A 22223-nucleotide genomic window follows, 5' to 3' on the forward strand; every position below is an offset into this window, starting at 1 on the left:
AGAACAAGCTGAAATGGATAAGATTCCATATGCGTCTGCAGTGGGTAGTTTGATGTATGCAATGATTGCTACTCGCCCAGACATTGCATTTGCAGTGGGAGTAGTAAGTCGATACATGTCAAACCCAGGCAAGAAACATTGGGAGGCAGTGAAAGGAATATTGAGATACCTGAAAGCTACAAAGAGTATGCGTATATGCTATGGGAGTCAGGAGCTAAGTGTAAAGGGTTTTACAGACTCAGATTATGCAGGTGACTTAGACAACCGAAGGTCTACGTCAGGGTATGTCTTTACATTGGCTGGTGGAGCAGTATCATGGCGTTCTAGATTACAAGATTGTGTTACTTAGTCTACTACAGAGGCTGAATATGTTGCAGCATCAGAGGCATGCAAAGAATCAATTTGGCTTAATCGACTAGTAACAGATTTGGGAATCAAAGAAGAGATGCCTGTGTTATATTGTGATAGTCAAAGTGCTATACGATTGGCTCGCAATCCAATTTATCACTCAAAGACAAAGCATGTGGATGTGAAGTATCATTTCATCAGGGAAATGCTCGAGGATAAGCAACTTCAGCTTGTCAAAGTTCACACCACAGAAAATCCTGCTGATCTACTTACTAAAGGACTTCCCTCAGAGAGCTTTGCGCATTTTCGCAAGCAGTTAGGTGTAGGGTAGTACATCACTTCTCTACATCTCTTGTATATTAGCTTGTATAGTAGCTTCTCTCACATTTAAAGTACCACATTGGACTTTAAGTGGGAGGTTGTTGGGGTATAAAGCCCAATGTGGTCGCCCACGTAAGTGGGCGGGCCGCCAGGTATGTACACATATTCTTTTGTAAAAACCTAATAAGAACTCACTATGCTCTACACATTACAATAGAGCGAGTTCACCATATCGTCGTGCTCTTCTTCTCGCACTCTCTCTCGCGTCGCACTTCCGCTCGTACTCCTTCAGGAGAGATACTGTGTACAAAGATGATGCGTACTGACCCCAAGTCTCTGCGGAGGAAATCGCCGGGGGGGGGGGGGGGGGGGGGGGGGGGGGGGGGGGGCTCATGAAAGAGCCGCCACGCCTCACGGGAGTCCTGACTCAAGAATAGCTGATATAGATCCGACTCGAGTCGAGCCAAAAAAGCCCTCTTCTTCCACCGCACCAGGCGTCGGAAGTCAATTTGTGACTGTCTGTGAGTGACGTCCCCCAACAACACCTCCTTCTGAAGTCTGGCTCTAGTCTGGAGGCACTCCTCATCGTACCAGCTATTCTGAGGCATGCTCCCTGATCGGCGGCTCTACTCAGGCTTGGTGTGTGGGTATGCTTCTGCTGCTGCCTCATGTAATGTTTGTGTCAGTATAGTAGTTAGCTCCTCCAGAGGTCACCCCGGGTCCTCAGTGCATAGGCGTCTGTAGATTCCGTCCATGTATACAGAATCTGTCTCCCGTGTGAATGTGTAGCGAGTGGGGGCTGCTACTCGTGGCCTGTGTGCTACACTGAACTGGAAGGAGATGGTCATCGACACCAGAGCATGATCCACTGCCACCTCGACCGGTCTAGGCCCAGCTGTGAGATCCTGGATACTAGAGATGAGATTCGGCTGTGCCATGACATAGTCCACAATGCTAGCTCCATGTCTGTGTGGGAAGCATGTAAAACCTCCCGCAGAGCAGGATATCTTGATAAAACCACTTTTCCATCTTGATAAAAAGCGATCTTACCTTTTTCCCTTGCCGCTCTAATCTCCGGCATTACTTCCTGCATATGAGCGATCTGCGAGAGGGTGAGATCATCCCCGAGAAAGATGCCAGTCTCTTTAAGAGTTGGTCTTTTCTTCAAGAAGGACTTCTTCGCTTACATGGAGGGAAAACGGAGGATGAGTGCTCTTTCTTTTCAGGTTTCTCCACTGCTTCCATTTTTCTTTATGTTGCCCACTCTCCATGCCCTTGTGTGCGTCGGCTCATGAATCCTCACCAAGGCTATGAGTTCTTTTACTTCTTCGTCCACATTGCCTTTGTCTTTAAGACCGCAAATTCTCACATGTAAAGCGCGCACCCTTCTCCTCTGCTCCTCCTCAAGTGTCTGATTAATGATGTTGCTGGGTGTGGACGTGGGCGTTATCTCCTTGCCTTTCCCTTTCTTGGCCACCTTGATCCATTTCTCGGCTTCGTCCGCCTTCTGTTGAGTTTTGGTAAGAACATCCACCCAAGAAGTCGTCATTTCTTTGTGCTGCTCTTCTCCCTCTTGGATGGCCCGTACTTGCTCCTTGATCGTGTTGATTTCTTCGATTACTGAGGGTTGCAGTTCGCCCTCTTCCAGTGTGTTTCTTGATCGTGCTTCGGCGAGATCTTTCTTGAGTGACGCGATCTCTTGAGTGACGAGATCTTTCTTGAGTGACGCGATCTCTTCCTCTTGGGTCGTCACTCGGTCTTCCAACGTGCTTATCTTGCTCTCTTGGATCAACACGCGTCCTTCGAGCATGTTTATTGTACCCCAGAGATTGCGGTTCATCTTGGTGATGGTCTCCATCATTTCCTCTTTGCATTTTTGAATGGCATCCTCTAGGGGGTCGGCTTTTTCGTTCGTCTTCCTCATGTTTGATCGCCGTCCGCAAGGGGGTTAGATGCGCGTGTGCACCCACTCTAGCAACGGGCGAGGCACTGGATGTACGTGTGCACCCACACTGGCGGCGATCGCGACGAGTGGCGGAGCGCGAGGCGGTGTGGCCCGGTGCCCTCAATATGTTCAGCTGTGTGTGTGCGCGCGTGCGCGCCTCGAAAACAAAAGTGAAGGAGGGGGGGGGGGGGGGGGGGGGGGGGGGAGGAGGAGGAGGGGGAGGGGGTAGAAATGAAATGAAATGTTATACTAAAGCCCTCAAAAGACCATAATGACCTATGGGGCTCGAAAGTTAAAAAGTGGTGGGGGCGGGGGCGGGGTCTCAAAAAAATAAAAACTACTTCCTACGCGTAGAAGAAGGGGGGGGACATCCTACGCGTTAAAACATTTTTTTTTGGGGGGGGGGGGGGGGGGTTTGAAACCCTACGCGTAGAGGAAGGGGGAGGGACATCCTACGCGTAGCGAAGCACGCGGGGAGGGGGGGGGCGGGCCTGTAGAGGGGGATCTGCACACAGAGAGAGAGAGAGAGAGAGAGAGAGAGAGAGAGAGAGAGAGAGAGAGAGAGAGAGAGAGAGAGAGAGAGAGAGAGAGAGAGAGAGAGAGAAAACGCACATGCACCCTAAACTGGCGTCAAAACGGTTGCCAACACTGCCAACGGCTACCGTCGCACATCGAGCACATGTAGGTGCCTTTGAGGTGTCGTAGTGAGAGAAAGTAAGAGAGAGAGGGAGCTAAAAGTGCCTTCCTAACAGAGAGCAGAACGCTGCAGCCCAATGGAGGATCTTCCCACCAAGCAACTGGTGCTTCATCGGCAGTGACTGTTAGGACCTGCTCCTCTCAGTTCTGATGGCGAGGGTGAGCCGCCGATGGCTTCTGCGATTCAAACGGGTAGATGCGTGCAGTGCTGGTAGTGAGCCATGACTCCATTTTCACCATTTGAGACGTCGGCCGCACTGCATGTGCGCACGCTAAGAGAGAGAGAGAGAGAGAGAGAGAGAGAGAGAGAGACCTAGACACACAGCAAGCGACGCAAAGAGAGAGAGTGGGGGAGGGAGATAAGAGAGAAAGTGAGGTTGGTCAAATTTTTTCTATTTTAAAAAATGGAAAGTTTCTTCCTTTTCGATTTTACAAATTGATTTTTTTTTCCCCCTCTTGCTCAGCATTGCCGATTGCTCCAAAGACATCTATTCGAACCCCCAGCTTAAAGTACAGAAAGTGAAAATAGCAATTTTTTCAAGGGAGAGAGTGACTCGAGAGACCTTTGTCGCGTTGCACTGGCAAGCGGCTGTTGAAAATAAAAGTTGCGAAGATTCCAAAGCCACGCGCATGCCTGCTGCTGATGTAGCCCAATGCTGCAGGAAGAGGAGTGCGAGGAGAGGAGAAGCGGGCTCTGTAGTATGCGCGTGTCTCTGTGCACACCTTGAGCGCCCATCATCATGGATCACTCCACTGGTACCCGAGGCCCAAGCATCCATGGCTCCTCAGATTTGTCTCTCTTGGGCTACAAGGTTGGGAAAACTCTCGGGTTCGGCTCGTTTGGAAAGGTCAAGCTGGCAGAGCATGAGCTCACTGGATACAAAGTGGCAATTAAGATACTTAACAAGCGGAAGATGAGCAGAAATGCGGACATGGAAGAAAAGGGTATGCCTGCATCTTCTGTGCTGCTGTTTCTTCTTAGAGGAACTGGGCTGTCGATTTTTGATTCATATTTTTTAGGAACTGCAACCAAGATCTTACGAATGGTATGTCTGCCATCAAAGTATATAGGCCATTTTTGAGTGATGGTGGATCTGTTAGCTAAGTTTTTTGGTGGAGATATAGGTGAGTGCATTGCCATCTAAATTTTCCCTCTCAACTAAGCTTGTTGTCGCAAAGAGGAAGGGCAGCCATAGAAGCCAGTGCGCTTCGTGCTCATTTACAATTTTTAAAAGATACCTGATTTATTCTTCTAAGCTGGAGAATGGAGGATGAGGCCTCCCTCATCTGTGGTTTAACTGAAAGTTATTTTGGGGCTTTATGGGAGCATCATCTGCTCAGTTTGCAATTGAAGGGCCACTTCATAAACTGTCTCTCCTTGATCAAGAAGAATATTAACCTTAGTGAACTCCGGTGATGGATAGAGAAATTCCTGCAAGAATATGTACAACTGAGGCAGTGAATCTTGGGCTCTCCACATCAGTGAAGACGGGGCACTTCATTGGTGGCTCTCTAGCCAGGAACATGGTAAAGTTTTGGATTGCTAGTAGGTTATGGGTTAGGGTATTCATAACCTCATCCATAATTTTGAGGGACTGGGAACACCAATGGGAGTGAGGTTGTGTGAGATGCAAAAAGGATGTGAACTCCTCTTGTGAATGAGGAAAAGCTTTGGCCCTTCCATTGGAGGTCTATCCAACAGGAAGCGAAAAGAACGTGGAAGTATTCATGAATTTATATTCTAATTGTTTGAATGTGATGCGATTGACATTCATGTTTATAAGGTACAAGAGGTGGTTTGAAACTAACAGTGAGGGAAATTTCGGGTGCGAGGTGTTCGTAGTTCTTAAGTGTATCTTGGAGTTCACAATGCATGCCGTGGTACATGCTTATTGTCAAAAGGAGCCTGGGTTTGTTTGCTCAAGCTGTGAGCCTCCCTACGGTTTCAGAACCATATAGCATGTTGCCCAGCGAAACCCTTGTCATGTGAGCAAATATACTGAAAATTTATATTTTTTTAGCGCAAATAGGTCGCTGAACAAGACTATTTGGTTTGACTGGACAAAGTTTATATGCCTAAATATGTAGAGGTTTATTGCTTGAAATATGTACTGGTCTAAACCTCTATTTCAGGTTTTTTTGGTTAAAGGAGAGTATTGACACATTCACAGTTTTTGCTTTATGGCCCAGTGAGACGAGAAATCAAAATATTGAGGTTGTTTATGCACACTCATATTATTCGGCTCTATGAAGTCATCGAAACCGAGACGGACATCTATTTTGTTATGGAGTATGTAAACTCTGGAGAGCTTTTTGACCACATTGTGGAAAAAGGTCGTTTAAGTGAGGATGAAGCTCGCCGTTTCTTTCAGCAGGTACTAGCTGGCGGTTTCATGATTTTCAGATTATTTTTTCTTGGAATTGTCTTTATTCAATCATTGTTAACAGTAACTTCTCAGTACTGCAGTTTTTAGAACTGAATGAGGTTTACTCTTAGTTATCGAAGCTGTTCTACATATTTTCTCAGTAAGATGCATGTCTTTGAGAACTATTGCGCTTCATCAGCACATTGGATGACCTACAGAGAACTAAGGTCACATTGTGCTGATTCATGTCATTTGACTCACAAACTTGTCTTGAGGCCTGTGAACTGTCCCACACTTGCTGAGATAAGTTCACTTTTTCTAACTGATTTCATGTCAAATCTAAAAAGGGAGCCCCCATCTTAGGACTATTGGTGTGCACAACAATGCGTTCATGAGGTCATCTGGTTCTGAGCATAATGGGCCCTCTGCCAAAAGTGGTTTGAACCTGCAGTGCATTTTCCAAACACCACACAAAGGTGTGGAGGGGTTCATTTTCACGTGATTTGTTCACAATGAATTTACATATACTTGCAATAATGAGACTATGCAGACGTTTTTATCAATAAAAGGCTGTGCCACAGGTGACATTCTATGTTCTATTCAGCATGGCCGGTCCAACTAAATGTGAACTTTTTAATGACATGGTTCAGCATTGGGTGACTCATAACTTGTCGTTTAAGGCATCAGGGGTCTTTTCACTTGATAACATTTTTCTGGGTCCTTCAGATTATTTCTGGAGTCGAGTATTGTCATAGAAACATGGTGGTTCATCGTGATTTAAAGCCAGAAAACCTCTTACTGGACTCCACATTGGATGTGAAGATAGCAGATTTTGGTCTCAGTAATGTGATGCATGATGGGCACTTTCTGAAAACCAGTTGTGGAAGTCCCAACTATGCCGCACCAGAGGTAAACTTCTTATAGCTCAACTTTCTTAAGTAGTAAAACTAAATGATTTTGATCAGATCTGTACATGTGTTTTGCCTGCAAGATATTTTCAGGTTATTTCAGGAAAGCTTTACGCCGGACCTGAAGTTGACGTTTGGAGCTGTGGTGTGATATTATATGCACTTCTCTGTGGAAGCTTGCCTTTTGACGACGGAAACATATCCAATCTTTTCAAGAAAATAAAGGTCAATACAACTGTCCTGTTGTAGAGCCTTCATAAAACTATTGTTACGGATACGTGTGTTTCTAAATGTGGTGAATCTTGTGTCTCCACCAGTGTTATATGCAAATATCCTTTCTGTTAGTTGCTCCAGATTTTTGCAGAAGGCTTATCTACGTTATCTCTGAGGGCAGTTTGTTTCAAAGTTATTCTCTCTTGCTTTTGTATTTGGCAGTGCCCTTTTGGCTTTCTTTTACTAATGCTATGCCTGTGGACTGTAACTAAGGCTTTGGGTGACCACATGCATGAGATTTTGTGGAGCTGAGGGCCCCTTTTTTGTTTCCTTCCGGTCAATTGGTCTGCACCTGTCATTGTGGTTCTGGGGTCCCAAAATGGGTATAGTCGAGAGGTAGATTCCATGTCACTAAGTCAAAAGATGGGTACATCATATGTTTGAAATGGACTTAACGTGATCGTTACAGACTTGGCTATTGAGAGAGCTGGAAGGAACAACAGTGTCTTATTGACCTTTTTTTTGTTTGTGGTGCATCTTTGTGACAAGTGTTTGGATGTGGAGGATGGGCTTTGGAGAGGGACATTGTGTTTGTCATGTTCATTTACTGTGCACCAGACCATACCAGAACCATTTGAATACTGACCTTGTTTTAGTGGTGAAGGGCGCCATTTATACCCTTCCCAGCCATTTGTCTGCAGGTGCAAGGGACTTGATTCCTAGGATGTTAGTTGTGGATCCATTGAAGCGCTACACAATTCCTGAGATAAAACAGCATCCTTGGTTTCAATTTCGCCTTCCCCGATACCTAGCCGTTCCTCCTCTAGATACGGCTCAACAAGCTAGAAGGGTTTGTTTCACTCAGCAAGCCAGTGCTTTCTAGTAGTTTTAAAGCTGTTGGGTGTAATTGTTTGCATCTTCACACTCTTTGTAGATAGATGAGGATGTTTTGAATCAAGTTGTAAGCCTTGGGTTCGACAGAAACCACCTTTTGAGCTCCCTACAAAATAGAGTGCAAAATAAGGTAAGTGGTTTGGGATTGTTATAAAGGCACAATTTTCAGCCGGTTTTCCTTATAACCTACATTCTAACCATGTGTAGGCAACAGTTACTTTCTTTCTGATCCTTGACAATCAGCGACGAGAGTCTAATCGATATTTGGCAGGTGACCTTGTAGAGGCAGGAGTAAGTCTAAATTTTTTTAAACTCTTTTTAAAATCAAAGCTGTAAGAGACATTCTGATGAGTTTATTTTTTATCAGTCACAAACAAAATCAATTGATCTGGCGGGCTCCTCTTCAGTGAGACAATATGATAATGGTTGGGCCAATAACAGGGTACCTCGATTTTCGACAGAGAGGAAATGGGCTTTGGGTCTTCAGGTATGCTAGAGATGGCAATTTCACCATCAAATAACACTTTTTATTATGTTGATGCTATGAGTTATAGGTCATATAACAGCTCGGAAATCCTTGATGCGTGTTTATGTTGGGCATCTTTTTTGAGATCCATCACAAACAGCGGAGTTAGAGCAGAGTTGCTAAGCTTTCATTTCAACTTGAAATGAAGCTTTGTCATAATTTATTGGTAATATTTCACATGCATGTTTTTGAACTTTTTGGAGAAATGTAGGCAGTTCTTCATTGTTGTCAGTGTGGATTTTCTGTATCTATTTGGTAAGTGGTTTGTCTGTATAGTGCGAGATGTCCTTCAGAAATTGCAAAAAACCCAAAAGATAACATGCTGTTGATAAGTACTGTGGGAATATCGTAAAGCTGGTTCTGTTGTCGGTTGCCAGTCTCGTGCCCATCCCAGAGAGATCATGACAGAGGTTTTGAAGGCTTTGCAAGAGCTGGCTGTATGCTGGAAGAAGATTGGACACTACAATATGAAATGCCGTTGGTTTCCTCCAGAGCCCAAAATTAAACAGGACCCGATCTCACTTCAAAACGGCTCTTTGGATGCACAGGTAATGCTGAAAACCGCCTTTAAAGGTGCAGAAGCGGACTACATAGGGTCTAGAGATGACAATAGTGCAGTGAAGTTTGAAGTCCAGGTAAGGGGTCATTTTGGATTTCCCATTTTTGGGGGTTTTTAGGTTTTTCCTAACATCTGTGTTTTTAGGTGTTTGCCCTACCCACACCTACACTAACAGCCAGCTTAACTTGGCTACTTCTTGCAGTTGCTTACATTCTATTTGTGGTATGCAGCTATACAAAACCAAGGAGGATAAGTACTTACTGGACCTGCAAAGAGTCGGTGGGTCGCATTTTCTCTTCTTGGACCTTTGCGCATCGTTTCTTGCGGAGCTTCGTGTGCTTTGAGAATCTTGTATGTAGATATTATATCTTGATCGGGTTACTCACTTTGTGTTGATATTGTCGTATGGGGAAAGGAAACCCACCATGATAGTTTACTAATCGGTGTAAAAGCAAAACCCATTTACTATATACTACTAATTGTTGCAGCTTGATATTGATGGTATGGTTGTAATGATGAGGTGATGTGCACAGATCTTGACTTCACCAATCCATTTACCTGTGTACTTCTACTACTAAGACAATGGGTAGAGGTTTCGTTTGGGAGGAACATACCTCCTATTGTAAAGGATATGCCTCGATGTTTTGAACATAGATATGCAATTTGCCAAGCTTTTTAACAGTACGATCACATCATGCGCGGGAAGCTTTACTGTCTTTTTCCTGTACTTAAAAAATGAAATGAACATAGCGTCCTTGTAAGCCGTACTCCAGTGTACGCAGTGTGGGTGCAAAAGTAGAATCTCCTCCTATGTTTCGTGGGATTGTTCCAATGACGTAAAAAATTGTTCTATCATGGGTGTGTGTGTGTGTGTGTGTGTGTGTGTGAGTATAAGAAGAGGAAAACAGATTAACCTTTCTAGAGTGGTTATTCTGTTTCCCTGGAGTATCAGGTCTTGAGTTCAAGATTCTGTGGATAGATTTATGAGGTCTCTTGGGATTGTTCCTTTGTCATCAAAATTTCTGTTTCTAGTATTGAGGTAGAGTCCTTATTTTTTAATGCTGTGATACTTGTGCATTCAAAATGCTTATAATAGTTGTGTATTTAGTAGCAAAACTATGGATACAAGGCTTCTGTACATGAGTTTGAACAGCACAAGAGCATCATGCTACCAGAGGTGAGTCTTGTAGATGGACGAAGAAACTAAAAGTCTTGTAGATTGCACATAGTTGATTTAGAAAATCTAAAAGTGTTGGAAGCTTTGTAAATGGTGCCTTAATGAGTCCACAACTTTTACTTTCAAGGTTTCCACAACTAGGTTTGTTCTTTGGTAGGATTAAGCGCGAGCAGTTAGGAAAAGTGTACTTTGTTTAGGTAATCTCCAAGAAGATGCAAAGGAAATTCCAAGCTATTCTAACTTTGATTTGGATATAGTGGAGTGAAATTGGTTAACATTTAGAATATGTGCTAGCATTGGCGTTTAAGATCATGCTCTAGTCAACCAAAACGGACAAGCAAGGTAAACAAATGAAAGTGCAAAATTACACCTTTGTAAAGTTTGATAGCTTGCAGATGGCAAGTGCAAAGAATGTTGAGGGAGAGCTTCATGCCCCTGTGGATGCTATAGTAGGGCATGCATTATGATTTCTCCTATATAGGTGAGGGGCAAAATTTGTTTTTTCAAAAAGATTTCTGCAGTTCACAATTTCAAGCGTCGAATTCCATGCAAAGAATGTGAAAATCTTGTCAATAGCGCTCAATAATTGGGCGTGCACACGATTATGGCTATCAGCAGTTGTGGCGCACTCGAATGTACCACGTGCTACTACCAATTTAAAATTGCAAAAGATGAATTGGCCCAAGACGTTTTGCCAAAATTAGTGTGATGTGTGTAGGGAGCTATGATGTTGACGTCAAGGCTATGCAATGACATAGGGCCTTGTATCGCATCTCATGTGGTCTATGCAAGGCACTCAATCACTGCTTATGGAGAGAGAGGCACGCACTTATTGATTCAAATTCATGAAAGCACTTGCAAGATGCTTCTCTCTCTCTCTCTCTCTCTCTCTCTCTCTCTCTCTCTCTCTCTCTCTCTCTCTCTCTCTCTCTCTCTCTCTCTCGCGGTACGAGGATTAGAGATGTTTGGGTCTGTTTTTGCTCGAGCTGTGCAGACATAGAGAGAGCCTGATGAGGGGAGAGGCCAGCCAGTTTCAAAGACAAATCACAAACTTCTTTAGAGCAGACACTGGACACCCGGAGGAGCTACTACCTCAGGAGAACTCGTCGCCTCACACCAGAGGCACATTGATCGACCGAGCCCCACGACTGCGGAGGACTACACAGCATCGACGGAGGCTGCATTAGAGGATTCGGATCACTCTGGCCTGACATGCACGATGCCTGGTCAGGCTATTAACCATGGAGGCGATTGATGAGATCCGCCAGCGATCGATGTTGGATCTTTTGTGATCTGTGATTTAGCTATCCCACCTAGTTGCTTAGATCACACCTAGCTGTTTCATTTTCGGATTCCATAGCATTTTATTCTGTCATTTTATTTTGTCCTTTTTGTTACTCTTAACTTTATATCAGATCCACCACATTGTAACTTTCTGATCTCATAGGTCATTCTAGCCTTCTGAAGATGTTAATATAACATTTCTCTCTCTCTCTCTCTCTCTCTCTCTCTCTCTCTCTCTCACACACACACACACACACACACACACACACACACACACACACACACACACACACACACACACACACACACACACACAATTAAAAAAACTTAATTCTCAAAAAGCTAACAGAAGTGCAATAAACTATGGACACAGTAAATCAAGTGCTCCAATCAAAGAGTTTTATTAAGGGTATTTTTAAAACGGTAATGAAATCACTAATCAAGTGCTCCAATCAAAGAGCTTTATTAAGGGGGGTTTAAAACGAAGAATCTATAGGTGGGATTTTTTAAATACCCCTTAAATGCACATGATATAGAAGGTTTACATGACCCACGCCATCCCCCCCCCCCCCCCCCCGAGTGTTGGCATCTTAAGTGAATTGTCGAATGTGATCCCATTATATAGTTTGGCTTTTAGGTATTTATTTTACTTATTTGTCAAAGTCTGGGTAGAGCAATTTACTGAGGTTGCTATAGAACCTTCAAACCCCATTGTATTACATCAATTCATTGCCAAGGTTGGTTGGTTCAAGAGTCTCTCTCTCTCTCTCTCTCTTCTCCCCCCCCCCACACAAAAGAAAAAAAAAAAAAAACGTCTATACGCTTTAGCATCGTCTACTTTGACATGGTATCACAGCCTTGGTGCACCAAGGCGGCTATTTCAACATCGTGAAGAGACCCCTAACCTCCTCCCCTAACCGGCGGCATCTCATCCTCATCTCTTTCCATCAGCGGCGTCCCCTTGCTTGAAGTCGCAATGCTGGATCGCTGTGGTGCTAAGTGAAAGACTCCGGCAAAGAGGCAGCGGCCTCTACTTGGACAGCGTATCGAAAACGCTTGCCTGTGGAGCACTCCGAGTTGATTCCCCCCTTTCTCCTGTAGTCAGCATCTTGAGACGCTAGTACGGCACCCCTTGCCGACGGCCTTTTGAAACGCACCTCTCCCATTCCCCTTTCCTCCGCGAGTGTTTTAAAACGCAGTGGGCAGCTGTACCTTAGTAATTTGGAGCCCAAGAGAGGGCATCACAAGTGGGTTATTAAGTTGGCTTGGGAGAGTTTTGAGAGGACCTCGATAATCTCCTGTTTCGGCACGGCTAGAGGACTACTGCCCCTAGAGAGGTCATTGGAGGAGTTTTCCCCTTGTGTGGTTTGGAGAAGTGTGAGCAAAACGTCTATACGCTTTAGCATCGTCTACTTTGACATGGTATCACAGCCTTGGTGCACCAAGGCGGCTATTTCAACATCGTGAAGAGACCCCTAACCTCCTCCCCTAACCGGCGGCATCTCATCCTCATCTCTTTCCATCAGCGGCGTCCCCTTGCTTGAAGTCGCAATGCTGGATCGCTGTGGTGCTAAGTGAAAGACTCCGGCAAAGAGGCAGCGGCCTCTACTTGGACAGCGTATCGAAAACGCTTGCCTGTGGAGCACTCCGAGTTGATTCCCCCCTTTCTCCTGTAGTCAGCATCTTGAGACGCTATTACGGCACCCCTTGCCGACGGCCTTTTGAAACGCACCTCTCCCATTCCCCTTTCCTCCGCGAGTGTTTTAAAACGCAGTGGGCAGCTGTACCTTAGTAATTTGGAGCCCAAGAGAGGGCATCACAAGTGGGTTATTAAGTTGGCTTGGGAGAGTTTTGAGAGGACCTCGATAATCTCCTGTTTCGGCACGGCTAGAGGACTACTGCCCCTAGAGAGGTCATTGGAGGAGTTTTCCCCTTGTGTGGTTTGGAGAAGTGTGAGCAAGGGCAATGGAAAAAATTTGGAGAGCAGTGTGGAACGGCTTGGTGGAATTGTACGGCTCTTGGAGTGCGAGAAGGATACACATTTTCTAGATCTTGCAACTTCAAAATAGCCTCTCCTTGCTTGAGCGCTCGCGACGACAATCACCAAAACCAATTATTGGCTATGGATAGGAGATTAACCATCCAGATAGCAGCCTATGCATTGTACAGTTCTCAAGGAAATCGACAAATTGTTTGGCTCGAGATTCTGAAGCCAAAAGAAAATGGACGAGTTCGCTAGAGGACAGAGGCAAAGGCAAGCTTGACGAGAATGGAAGTACCAGTACTGAGCTAGCTTCCTCGGCACCTACGAGGTCCGACAACCATTGTTATAAATGTGACACGACGCTTTCTTTGGCTCGAGATTTTGAAGCCAAAGGCAGAAGCAGGAAACTCACAGATAGACAACGACAAAGGCAAGCTGGACAAAGATTACGGTAATAAAGATTTGACAAAGGAGATCGGCGTGGCACACATGGTGGTGACCAGAGTGGCCATGGCACTAGATTTCTAGTTAGAGGGCAGTTTTCACCACTAGCTTCAACCAGCGAGAGGCTTGTGAGTGGCGGAGAGGGGCAAACACTGCTTCGTATAATTAATTTGGACCATTATGTTGGAGTTCAAGTTATCGGTATTTGAACCCGTGAGTCAGAGTTCAAGGCACATGCATTTGGCAGGGAACCAATCAGATGTATCTAAAACACTATGGATGAGTGCATCAATCCATTGTTGTTGGTCGGATTATGGACAGGATGTGTTTCAAAGTTCATTATCTGGAAAGTTTTTTCGGACGTGATATTTCACAGTTCACAAAGGGATTGTTGGACGTAGTTTGGTCTACAGTTCAATTTTCTCAAAAGACAACCAATGCTAAAGATGACATTCTTCTAAGGTACAAAGCTGAGGGTAGAAAATCCGAGGTGTATCCAACAAGGAGTTGTTGCTAGGGTGTCCATGGTAGCTTCTTCATTGACTTGGTCTCACTATTTATGTCCACTATGAACTGCACAGAGGGTGTTAGAGTTTTTTCATCTCAAGTGAATTGCCCAATGTGATCCTATTATTTAGTTTGGCTTTTAGGTATTTATTTTACTTATTTGTCAAAGTCTGGGTAGGGAAATTTACTGAGGTTGCTATATAAGCAACCCTTAGCCCCCATTGTATTACATCAATTCATTGCCAAGGTTGGTTGGTTTAGGAGTCTCTCTCTCTCTCTCTCTCTCTCTCTCTCCTCCTGCATCGTCGACTTTGACCCCCCCCCCCCCCCCCCCCCCCCCATCCAAAAAGGCTAAATCAAGCTCACAATCAAATGGATTGCCATATCAATGCAGGGAGAGACTAAATAGCAATACTAATTAGGATGAAAGTTGTGTGATTAGGAAGTGCTAATCATCGTAAGGCTTTGATATAACTTGTAGGCTTTAGGGTGGAATAGTTAGCGTTCATGGGGTGTGTGTGTGTGTGTGTGTGTGTGTGTGTGTGAGAGAGAGAGAGAGAGAGAGAGAGAGAGAGAGAGAGAGAGAGAGAGAGATGTTAAAACTAATCTTGATGATGCATTGTGAAAGGAGATCACAAGGGCTCCTTTTAGAGGCATGACTCACATGCTTCTCATTTCACACATGTAGGTCTTGTTAACACACTTTTCTTGCCTCTATAATGGCTATGTATTACACTACATGATGCTCATTTCTCTAGACTAGAATAGGTTCTCACTCTAATGTTCATAAGACATACCACATACCCAATAGCTCTTTGTTGACGATTAACTATTTGGTTTTGTTCTAAAGTCCCAGCTATGAGCTTAGCTTTTGTTCTAAACAAGATTTTTAACTGAAATTTATCATGATATATCCCAAAGATTTCTAAAATCTTCTCTCATTTTGGAAGGTGGATTTTGCTTATGTGCTCATTTTCTTGTGGTATAGTTTACGGATATCCATATGTACTCCTTTTTCATTCTTGATGCTCTCTTTCTGTCTGCTACCTCAAAAGCACATCAAGCTCTTTTGAATGATTACAAGGAGGAAAATTAGTCTGGACAATTGTGTTCAAAGCACAAACAAATTTGGCAAGATTTTTGTTTGTAATGTCATATCTTGGGCTGCATTGATTGCACTACATGCCCAATAGGGTCTAGTCCAGGAAGATGTGCATTGTGGTCTATTTCAATGAATATCAACCTAGGGATCCTATCGAAAGCAAATATCCTTCATATATCCAACCCAAGGTGCTCTCATATATTTTCATCATATGCAAATTAAGATATTCTCTCTATACGTCTTTACCTATGCATGCATTTTGAATGTGTATGTGACATTATGTAAGAGATTGAAGTGGGAAAACAATTTTAGAAAGGAAAAATAAAAAAAATTCCTTGCCTGGCAATGCTTTGGTTGAGATCTATGAAGAAGGCGGTGCACTTTTGAAAGCACAATGGCTCTTAAAGAGATTTTGATTTGAGATGATATCTCTTAGAATGCACTGATTTAAGACCAAAGAGATGGGAGAACCATTTCACTGCACCCAACCTTTCTCAATCCCTCTTTATAGGTGGTTGAGCCCTTCGTGCCTAGTTCCCACCATGCCTTGCTTAGTTTAGGTACTCTTGGCCTTACAATACTCCCCCCTTGGAGAAGTGTTTTCGTCCTCGAAAACAAAAGGGGATATTTATTCGTAAGAACACTACTGTTTTACAAAATTGGGCCTTCTTCAGAATGATCTTTCCACTTGATTAATGCTTGATGACGTGCCATATGTCTGTGTTCATTGGTACACAAACTCTCCCCTTGTGGAGCAGATACCCATCATCTATGAAAAATTTCTTCCATCGCCATGTCTTCAAAGAAGATGCAATTGCTAGAGCTCGCATCCATATGCGAAAAAAATTTATTGTGCCGAATCGAGTTTCTTGCTTCAAAGGCAATTGGTTTGCCTTGTTGGAGAAGAACAACCCCAATAGCTCGATTAATGGCATCAATTTCAAGGACGAAAGGTTTCATAGGATCGACAATAGCTATAATGGGTTGAGTAGCTGAGCAATCTTAAGTGCATTGAAATTTTTTGTTGAGCTTCTCCCCAACAAAATTCTTTGCTCTTGGCTTTCAATTGGTCTGCAGTCATGAGAATAACAATTTGTGCATAGTTTTTAATGAACCATCAATAAAAACCTGCAAAGCCCAAAAATATGGAGCTCTTCAATTTTCTTTGAGAGAAGGATAATTTTGGATAGCATCCACTTTGAATTTATCCATATGCAATCCGACAGTAGAGATTACATGTCCCAAATAGTGAATTTCCTCTTTCAACAAATCACACTTGGTTTCCTTAGAATATAATTTGTGTTACCATAACATATCAAATACTTGCTTCAGATGTTGTAAGTGCTCTACTTTTGATACACTATACACTAAAATTTCATCAAGAAAGAAAATAACAAACTTGCCCATATACGGTTTCAAAACACCGTCCATAAGTGTCATGAAAGGAGATGGCTCATTGGTTAAGCCAAAAGGCATAACCAGAAACTCATAATGTTCAAACCTTGTTTGGAAAGCAGTTTTAGGTATATCAGTAAGCTGAATTTGCACATGATGATACCCTAACTGTAAATCTATTTTGGTAGAAATATGGGCACGGGTGAGATTATCAAATAACTCATCCACTCATGATGATGGATACTCATTCTTAATAGTAACCGTATTCAAGCTGCTATGATAATCTATGCACATGCACAAGCCAATGTTCCACCTCAATAGCCTCAGAACAAATAATTCTGTAAGGCAATTTACTAATGGGCTTAATACCTACAACCATGTATATGTTGTGTTGCACAGAATGTATTGGTGGTAACCCAAGAGGTAAATCTTCATGGAATACATCTTTGTCTTCACTTAAAATTTCCTTCAATTATTTAGCAACATTTTCTTTTTTTGATGACAAAGAAGTAGTAGGAGAAGGAGAAGAAGAAGAATGCGATATTGAGGAATCATATACTAGAATGGAATTATCATCAACATTAGATTAAAAATGACATAAGGAGTAACACAAAAAGATTTCTTCTATTACATTATCTAAAGGGAGCTTTATAAGGTCAGCTATTCAAATAAGCGGTGAGGGAGGCACATCCTTTTCTCCCAACAACAACACATGTACACGATTGGGTATTCAAACATTATACTAGTATGCTCATAACTTTGATGTAATGAGGATCCCAACCCATGCAACCACTCCCGACCCAAAACCACATCTGCATATTCATATTCATAACTTAAAAATCGAAGGTTTTTTGATACCTCAAGCGGGAACATTTTGATCTGTGTATCTCACATTTCAACATCATGGAAATTTGCCATAACTACCTTGTACTGGTGGATATTAGGGGTCTACGACAGATTCAAGTGTTTCATCAACCGATATTTAATGCAAGTGTGAGGTGCATGATCGTCTAGTAGGATTCTCACCTTGTGACCTTTGATAGACCCATGCATTAGCACAAGCTCGTGTGGATCAAAGGTTGGTTGCCACATAGATGCGCGCTCATGCATCGCTTTGGTGTGTGTTACTTCCACCTTGGAATAGTGAGAAGAGGACTTTAACACAAATAATTGCATCATGTGCACCTCTTTCTCTTTGCCATGGGCGGAAAATTTTTCCTTGGGACAATCCTTTTTGCCATGCCCACTCCCCAAGCGATTGAAACACAACTTATCTTTTATTGCTTTTTCAAAATCCTCAAGTGACAGATGGCCGCGAGGTCCCTTGGGCTTTTTGGACGCATCAAATGAGGCTACCATAAATTTCCTCTTATTATGATTGTGAGATGCACGTGCATTTGTAGTGTCATACATATGCATGCAATGCAAATTTTTTAATCTTAATCATCATGGATATGAGCCTGCACTACGCTTCCTCAAGCGTTTTGGGATCCTTTGTTTTAACGTGCTTCTTAATTTAGCCCACAAATGAATCCTCTCTTGCCAAAGGTGTCTAGACACTCCAGTTTGAGAATAACACGTCTATACTGCAAAATGTACTCAAACAGTGTCTTATGCTGACACAGAACACTTATTCCATGCTGTCAAGATTTGGTCCTTATTAGTAGGTAGAAACTCTTTTCTAAAAACATCCTTGAAAATAGCCCATGAACGCGGCACGATTCCCTTCTCCTTGAGCGACATCCACCACTTATAAGCTTTACCTTCTAGTGCCAGACTAGTTTGCATTGCCTTGACTACATCCAAAGTCCAACACAGATCATTCCATGTACTTAGAAAGATATTCATTGCATCCTTGTTGCATTCTTTTTCCTGTCCATGAAAGGTTTGCGATTCGTGTTTTTCAAAAGCTCATCCACTTCTTTTTGGGTAAGAACATACAACGAATGCAAGTTGGAGCCTTGCTCTGGAATGCCAGGGGAAAGCTTTATAGGCACAATGCTTGATGGATCCCCACATTGGTCACTGACAGGGCCCTTGTCCTAATGATGCAAATAATGCACTATCAAATTAGAAAACTTTGTGACATTTTCATTTAATCATGAAAAATTGGTTTCCATGATAGACATGCATGATTGTAATGCCCTAAATCCTTGCAAATCAAGCAACTCTATGCTATCGTCTATGTCTGCTACTGTATGGGTGCCCTTGATGAGAGTAATTGGAGGTGAGATAGGAGTAGATGCATTTGATGCAAGACCTTGAAGTCAAATAGATGATGGATATCTATTCTGAATCCATGTATTGTTGAACTAAGAAGAAAATGTAATACCTGGTCAAAATACCGCTTTGCGAGGATGTACGAAAGGTAAGTAGACCTTAAGAACAAGCAACCACAAAACCAAGAGATTGATTGGCCTTGCCAAATAAATTTTGTAAGCTGAGATAATTTGCCAAATCCAAAGCGATGTCAATGCTGGCTACAAAATTCCTATCAAAAAGTGCTTGAACAACTTTACATAAAAGATCTGTAACCAAGCTTTTTCGTGTGGAGTTTCGAGCAGAGGATGATTGCTCAAGGTTGATTATAAAATGTATCCTCAAAGCATACCAAATTAGTTGCAATTGAATTGCTTAAGCAAACGTGTGTTTGACACAAAAAAATAGGAAAAGAACATGGTAATTTGTTTTTGGTATTGCTGAAAATATGTTACACAGGAAAATTCTCTGAAGTCGTGAGCTCGGCCAAGCTCGAGCTCCCAACACTATTTGAAGTCTCCTGCGATTGCTCCAAATTACTATGGGTGAACCGCCTCTTGGTCAAAATAAACCCAAATGTTTAAGGGTTGTTGACCAAGTGTGAAAGCCAACAAAACAATGGCCACAAGTAGCGATTGGTGACAACATGCATAGACAAGAAGAAAGAGAAAGAGAGTCGCCCGTTTGCAGTCTCCTTGCCGTGCTGTGAAAACAGTTGTAACCCTCCCCAATGCCAAACCAACAAGCCTAAGAATTCCCACTTTTGTGCATGTTTAAAATTTGCAAGCTCACGTGTGTAGGGAAGTCTTCCCACGCCTTTCACAAATTGGCTTCCTCTCCATGTCCTTTGTTTTGCATGCATGCACCACATCTTCCCTTTCCCAAAAATCCAATGCCTCTTGATACCAATTTAAGACCATTTCACTCCACCCAACCTTCCTCGAGCCCTCTTTACATGTGGTTGAGCCCCCGTGCTTGGTTCCCAACAAGCCTTGCCTAGTTTGGCTACTCTTGGACTTACAAGTTATTGTAAGATTTGCATAGGCGTAGTAATCTGATTTGCTTTTAGCATGCAAAGTGAGGACTCAAATTATATGAAATGTTGATGTGGGCAAACAAGCTTGTGCTTGGTGGAAATGCTTATGTCATGAATGCCAAGGGTGGTGTACTTTTGAAAGGACTTTCTTTTTCACGAGCGTCTTCTCGTTGAAGACCTGGTATCTTGGAATGCATGATTGTAAGAGTTCATCAACATGAGTTGTAAGCTTGACAATGTTTTGAGCAAGGGTTTCTCTCTCTTTGAAATCTTTTGACACATGAGAAAAGTATATGGTTGTATAGTGGACAAAGAGCTGGGATGCATTATTCTATAAGATTATATTTGTAAATAGTAGCCAAGTTACTACATAGGGGCCATAATTTGGGTGCATAATTGGTGCACAAGGAATGAATTTTGTAAAATTTATATTTCTACATATATCAATTGCTAGATTGGAAATCAATCAAGAATGTTTAGTATCAAGATGACTTTTTTAGCTTAGGAAACTCAAAACCAACTTTCACTAGCTTTTATTTATTTGTCGGCATCTAAAGTGCAAGGTGATAGAGAAATTGGGAAAAAATCTTACAGCTGTAGGTAAATTATTAACTATACAACATTTTAGTAGAGCAAGTTAAAAATTCCAGTGATACATAGCAAAAGAAAGATAGATAACATTGTCAAGAGGCCTGCTTAGCTTTTGTTGACTCTTAACTCTCCCCCTTTCTCTTAATTCTCTTAACTCTTCCCCCTAATTATGAACTACTCTCAAATCTCCCCTCATTTTGCAATAAAATAAAGTAGAGTTTCTATCTTATTTTTCAAGAAAAGAGAGAGCAATCTTTCAAATTTTTATCTTTTCAATCTCCCTCTTCAAGATGTGGCACTTATTGTAAAGCTACTCAATCACCACGTAAGGATTTTAGCAACCAATAGCTTTTTCTCCTTCATGATAATAAATTAATAAAATATATTTGAAATTCTAGTTAGTCCAAGAAGGTAAAGTGATGCTATGGCCTTGCCTTTTGGGCAAGCCAAAAAGAGAAAAACACACATCAAATTAACACACTAGCATGTACTCTTTATAATGGAAGGGACTTTTGGCATTCCGTGTGTTATCAATTTTACTTAATTTGAAAAATCTTAGACATTTAGACTATAAATTCACATACATAATTAAATAAGTTTTGTAAACAAATGAAATAGTGTAATTCCATGATGTTACAAATAAAAATCTACTTCAACCATGATTTTTTGAGAAAAGATGTAACGGAAATGGTCTATGAACTTTGAGAATTATGGAATTAAGAGAATTAGAGTGAATGAGACTACTTTGAGAACATAGAGGGTGAACTTAATGAGCGGTAGGAACATAACCAATATATTTAATTAACTTGGCATGAACAATACTTTTGCAAGAGAGAGAATTAGAGAACATGACAACATTTGAGGATCGAATTTATGTGGAGCCGGTCCCCCCTCCAATAGGCTTTTGTATTATAGATACTCCCATAATGAGAGACTTGATACAATACAATCTTTGTGTTCCTTGTGACCTAGGTGATGCAATGAAGATGGAAAGCTTCATGCATCACAAGCATAACATAAACTTTGTAAAAACATTAACCATCCCCGGCCTCAGTCCCAAGGCCTCAAACACCTTCAAAGGTGGAGAGAGCTAGCGGGGAATGAGGGTAGGGAAGAGGAAGAAGAAGCATTAATAGGAGAAAGAAATAGTTCCTCACTTATCATCGCTCTTCTTGCTTAGTATAGCATAATAGCATAGTAATGAAGATGGAGAAGATGGCAAGGTTAAGCATTGAAGCATGGTTCTTGGTTGGATTTGCATTCCATAGCCGAGAGTCTTGGTGTAGGGTCTCAACTTCTCAACAAGCTTGGAGAAGGAGATGGAGCTTTTGCACTTTGCACTTCATACAATGAGTGCATGTGTGTGTGTGCGCACGTGGGATAGTATAACCCTAAGCTAGCCCCTAGCTTCCTTGGTCAACCCCCCCCCTTGTAGCTCATGGTTGGATTTGCATTCCATAGCCAAGAGTGTTGGTGTAGGGTCTCAACTTCTCAACAAGCTTGGAGAAGGAGATGGAGATTTTGCACTTTGTACTTCATACAATGAGTGCATGTGTGTGTGCGCGCGCGGGATAGTATAACCCTAAGCTAGCCCCTAGCTTCCTTGGTCGACCCCCCCTTGTAGCTCATGCTCGAAGATGATTGGACCCCTATAACCCTAGCCAATCA

General features: G+C 42.5%; 1 protein-coding gene across 3 annotated transcripts; it reads left to right on the forward strand.

Annotated features, from left to right (window-relative positions):
* The first annotated feature begins 3872 nt into the window (after positions 1-3872).
* LOC147433030 (SNF1-related protein kinase catalytic subunit alpha KIN10-like) lies at positions 3873-9269 on the forward strand. Of its 3 annotated transcripts, none has more exons than XM_086492783.1 (10): positions 3873-4255; positions 5501-5685; positions 6403-6585; positions 6678-6809; positions 7462-7647; positions 7732-7821; positions 7899-7982; positions 8059-8178; positions 8766-8852; positions 9007-9269. In XM_086492783.1, exons 1-10 carry the CDS (start codon positions 4051-4053, stop codon positions 9118-9120), a joined length of 1386 nt encoding a protein of 461 aa, XP_086348909.1. In that variant the 5' UTR covers positions 3873-4050; the 3' UTR covers positions 9121-9269. The 3 variants fall into 3 exon arrangements, with proteins under 3 accessions (XP_086348909.1, XP_086348907.1, XP_086348908.1); XM_086492781.1 differs by having other exon boundaries at positions 3875-4255; positions 8595-8852; XM_086492782.1 differs by having other exon boundaries at positions 4099-4255; positions 5482-5685; positions 8595-8852.
* The last annotated feature ends 12954 nt before the right edge of the window (positions 9270-22223 follow it).

The sequence above is a fragment of the Adiantum capillus-veneris genome, chromosome 20 (assembly GCF_014529385.1).
Source record: "Adiantum capillus-veneris isolate H3 chromosome 20, ASM1452938v2, whole genome shotgun sequence".
NCBI lineage: Eukaryota > Viridiplantae > Streptophyta > Polypodiopsida > Polypodiales > Pteridaceae > Adiantum > Adiantum capillus-veneris.

Coding starts and splice junctions, on each gene's coding strand:
- LOC147433030 (XM_086492781.1), top strand. CDS start 4,051: ATGGATCACTCCACTGGTACCCGAGGCCCAAGCATCCATGGCTCCTCA. Junction 6,586..6,677: donor CCAACTATGCCGCACCAGAG/GTAAACTTCTTA, acceptor AGATATTTTCAG/GTTATTTCAGGAAAGCTTTA. Junction 7,648..7,731: donor CGGCTCAACAAGCTAGAAGG/GTTTGTTTCACT, acceptor CACTCTTTGTAG/ATAGATGAGGATGTTTTGAA.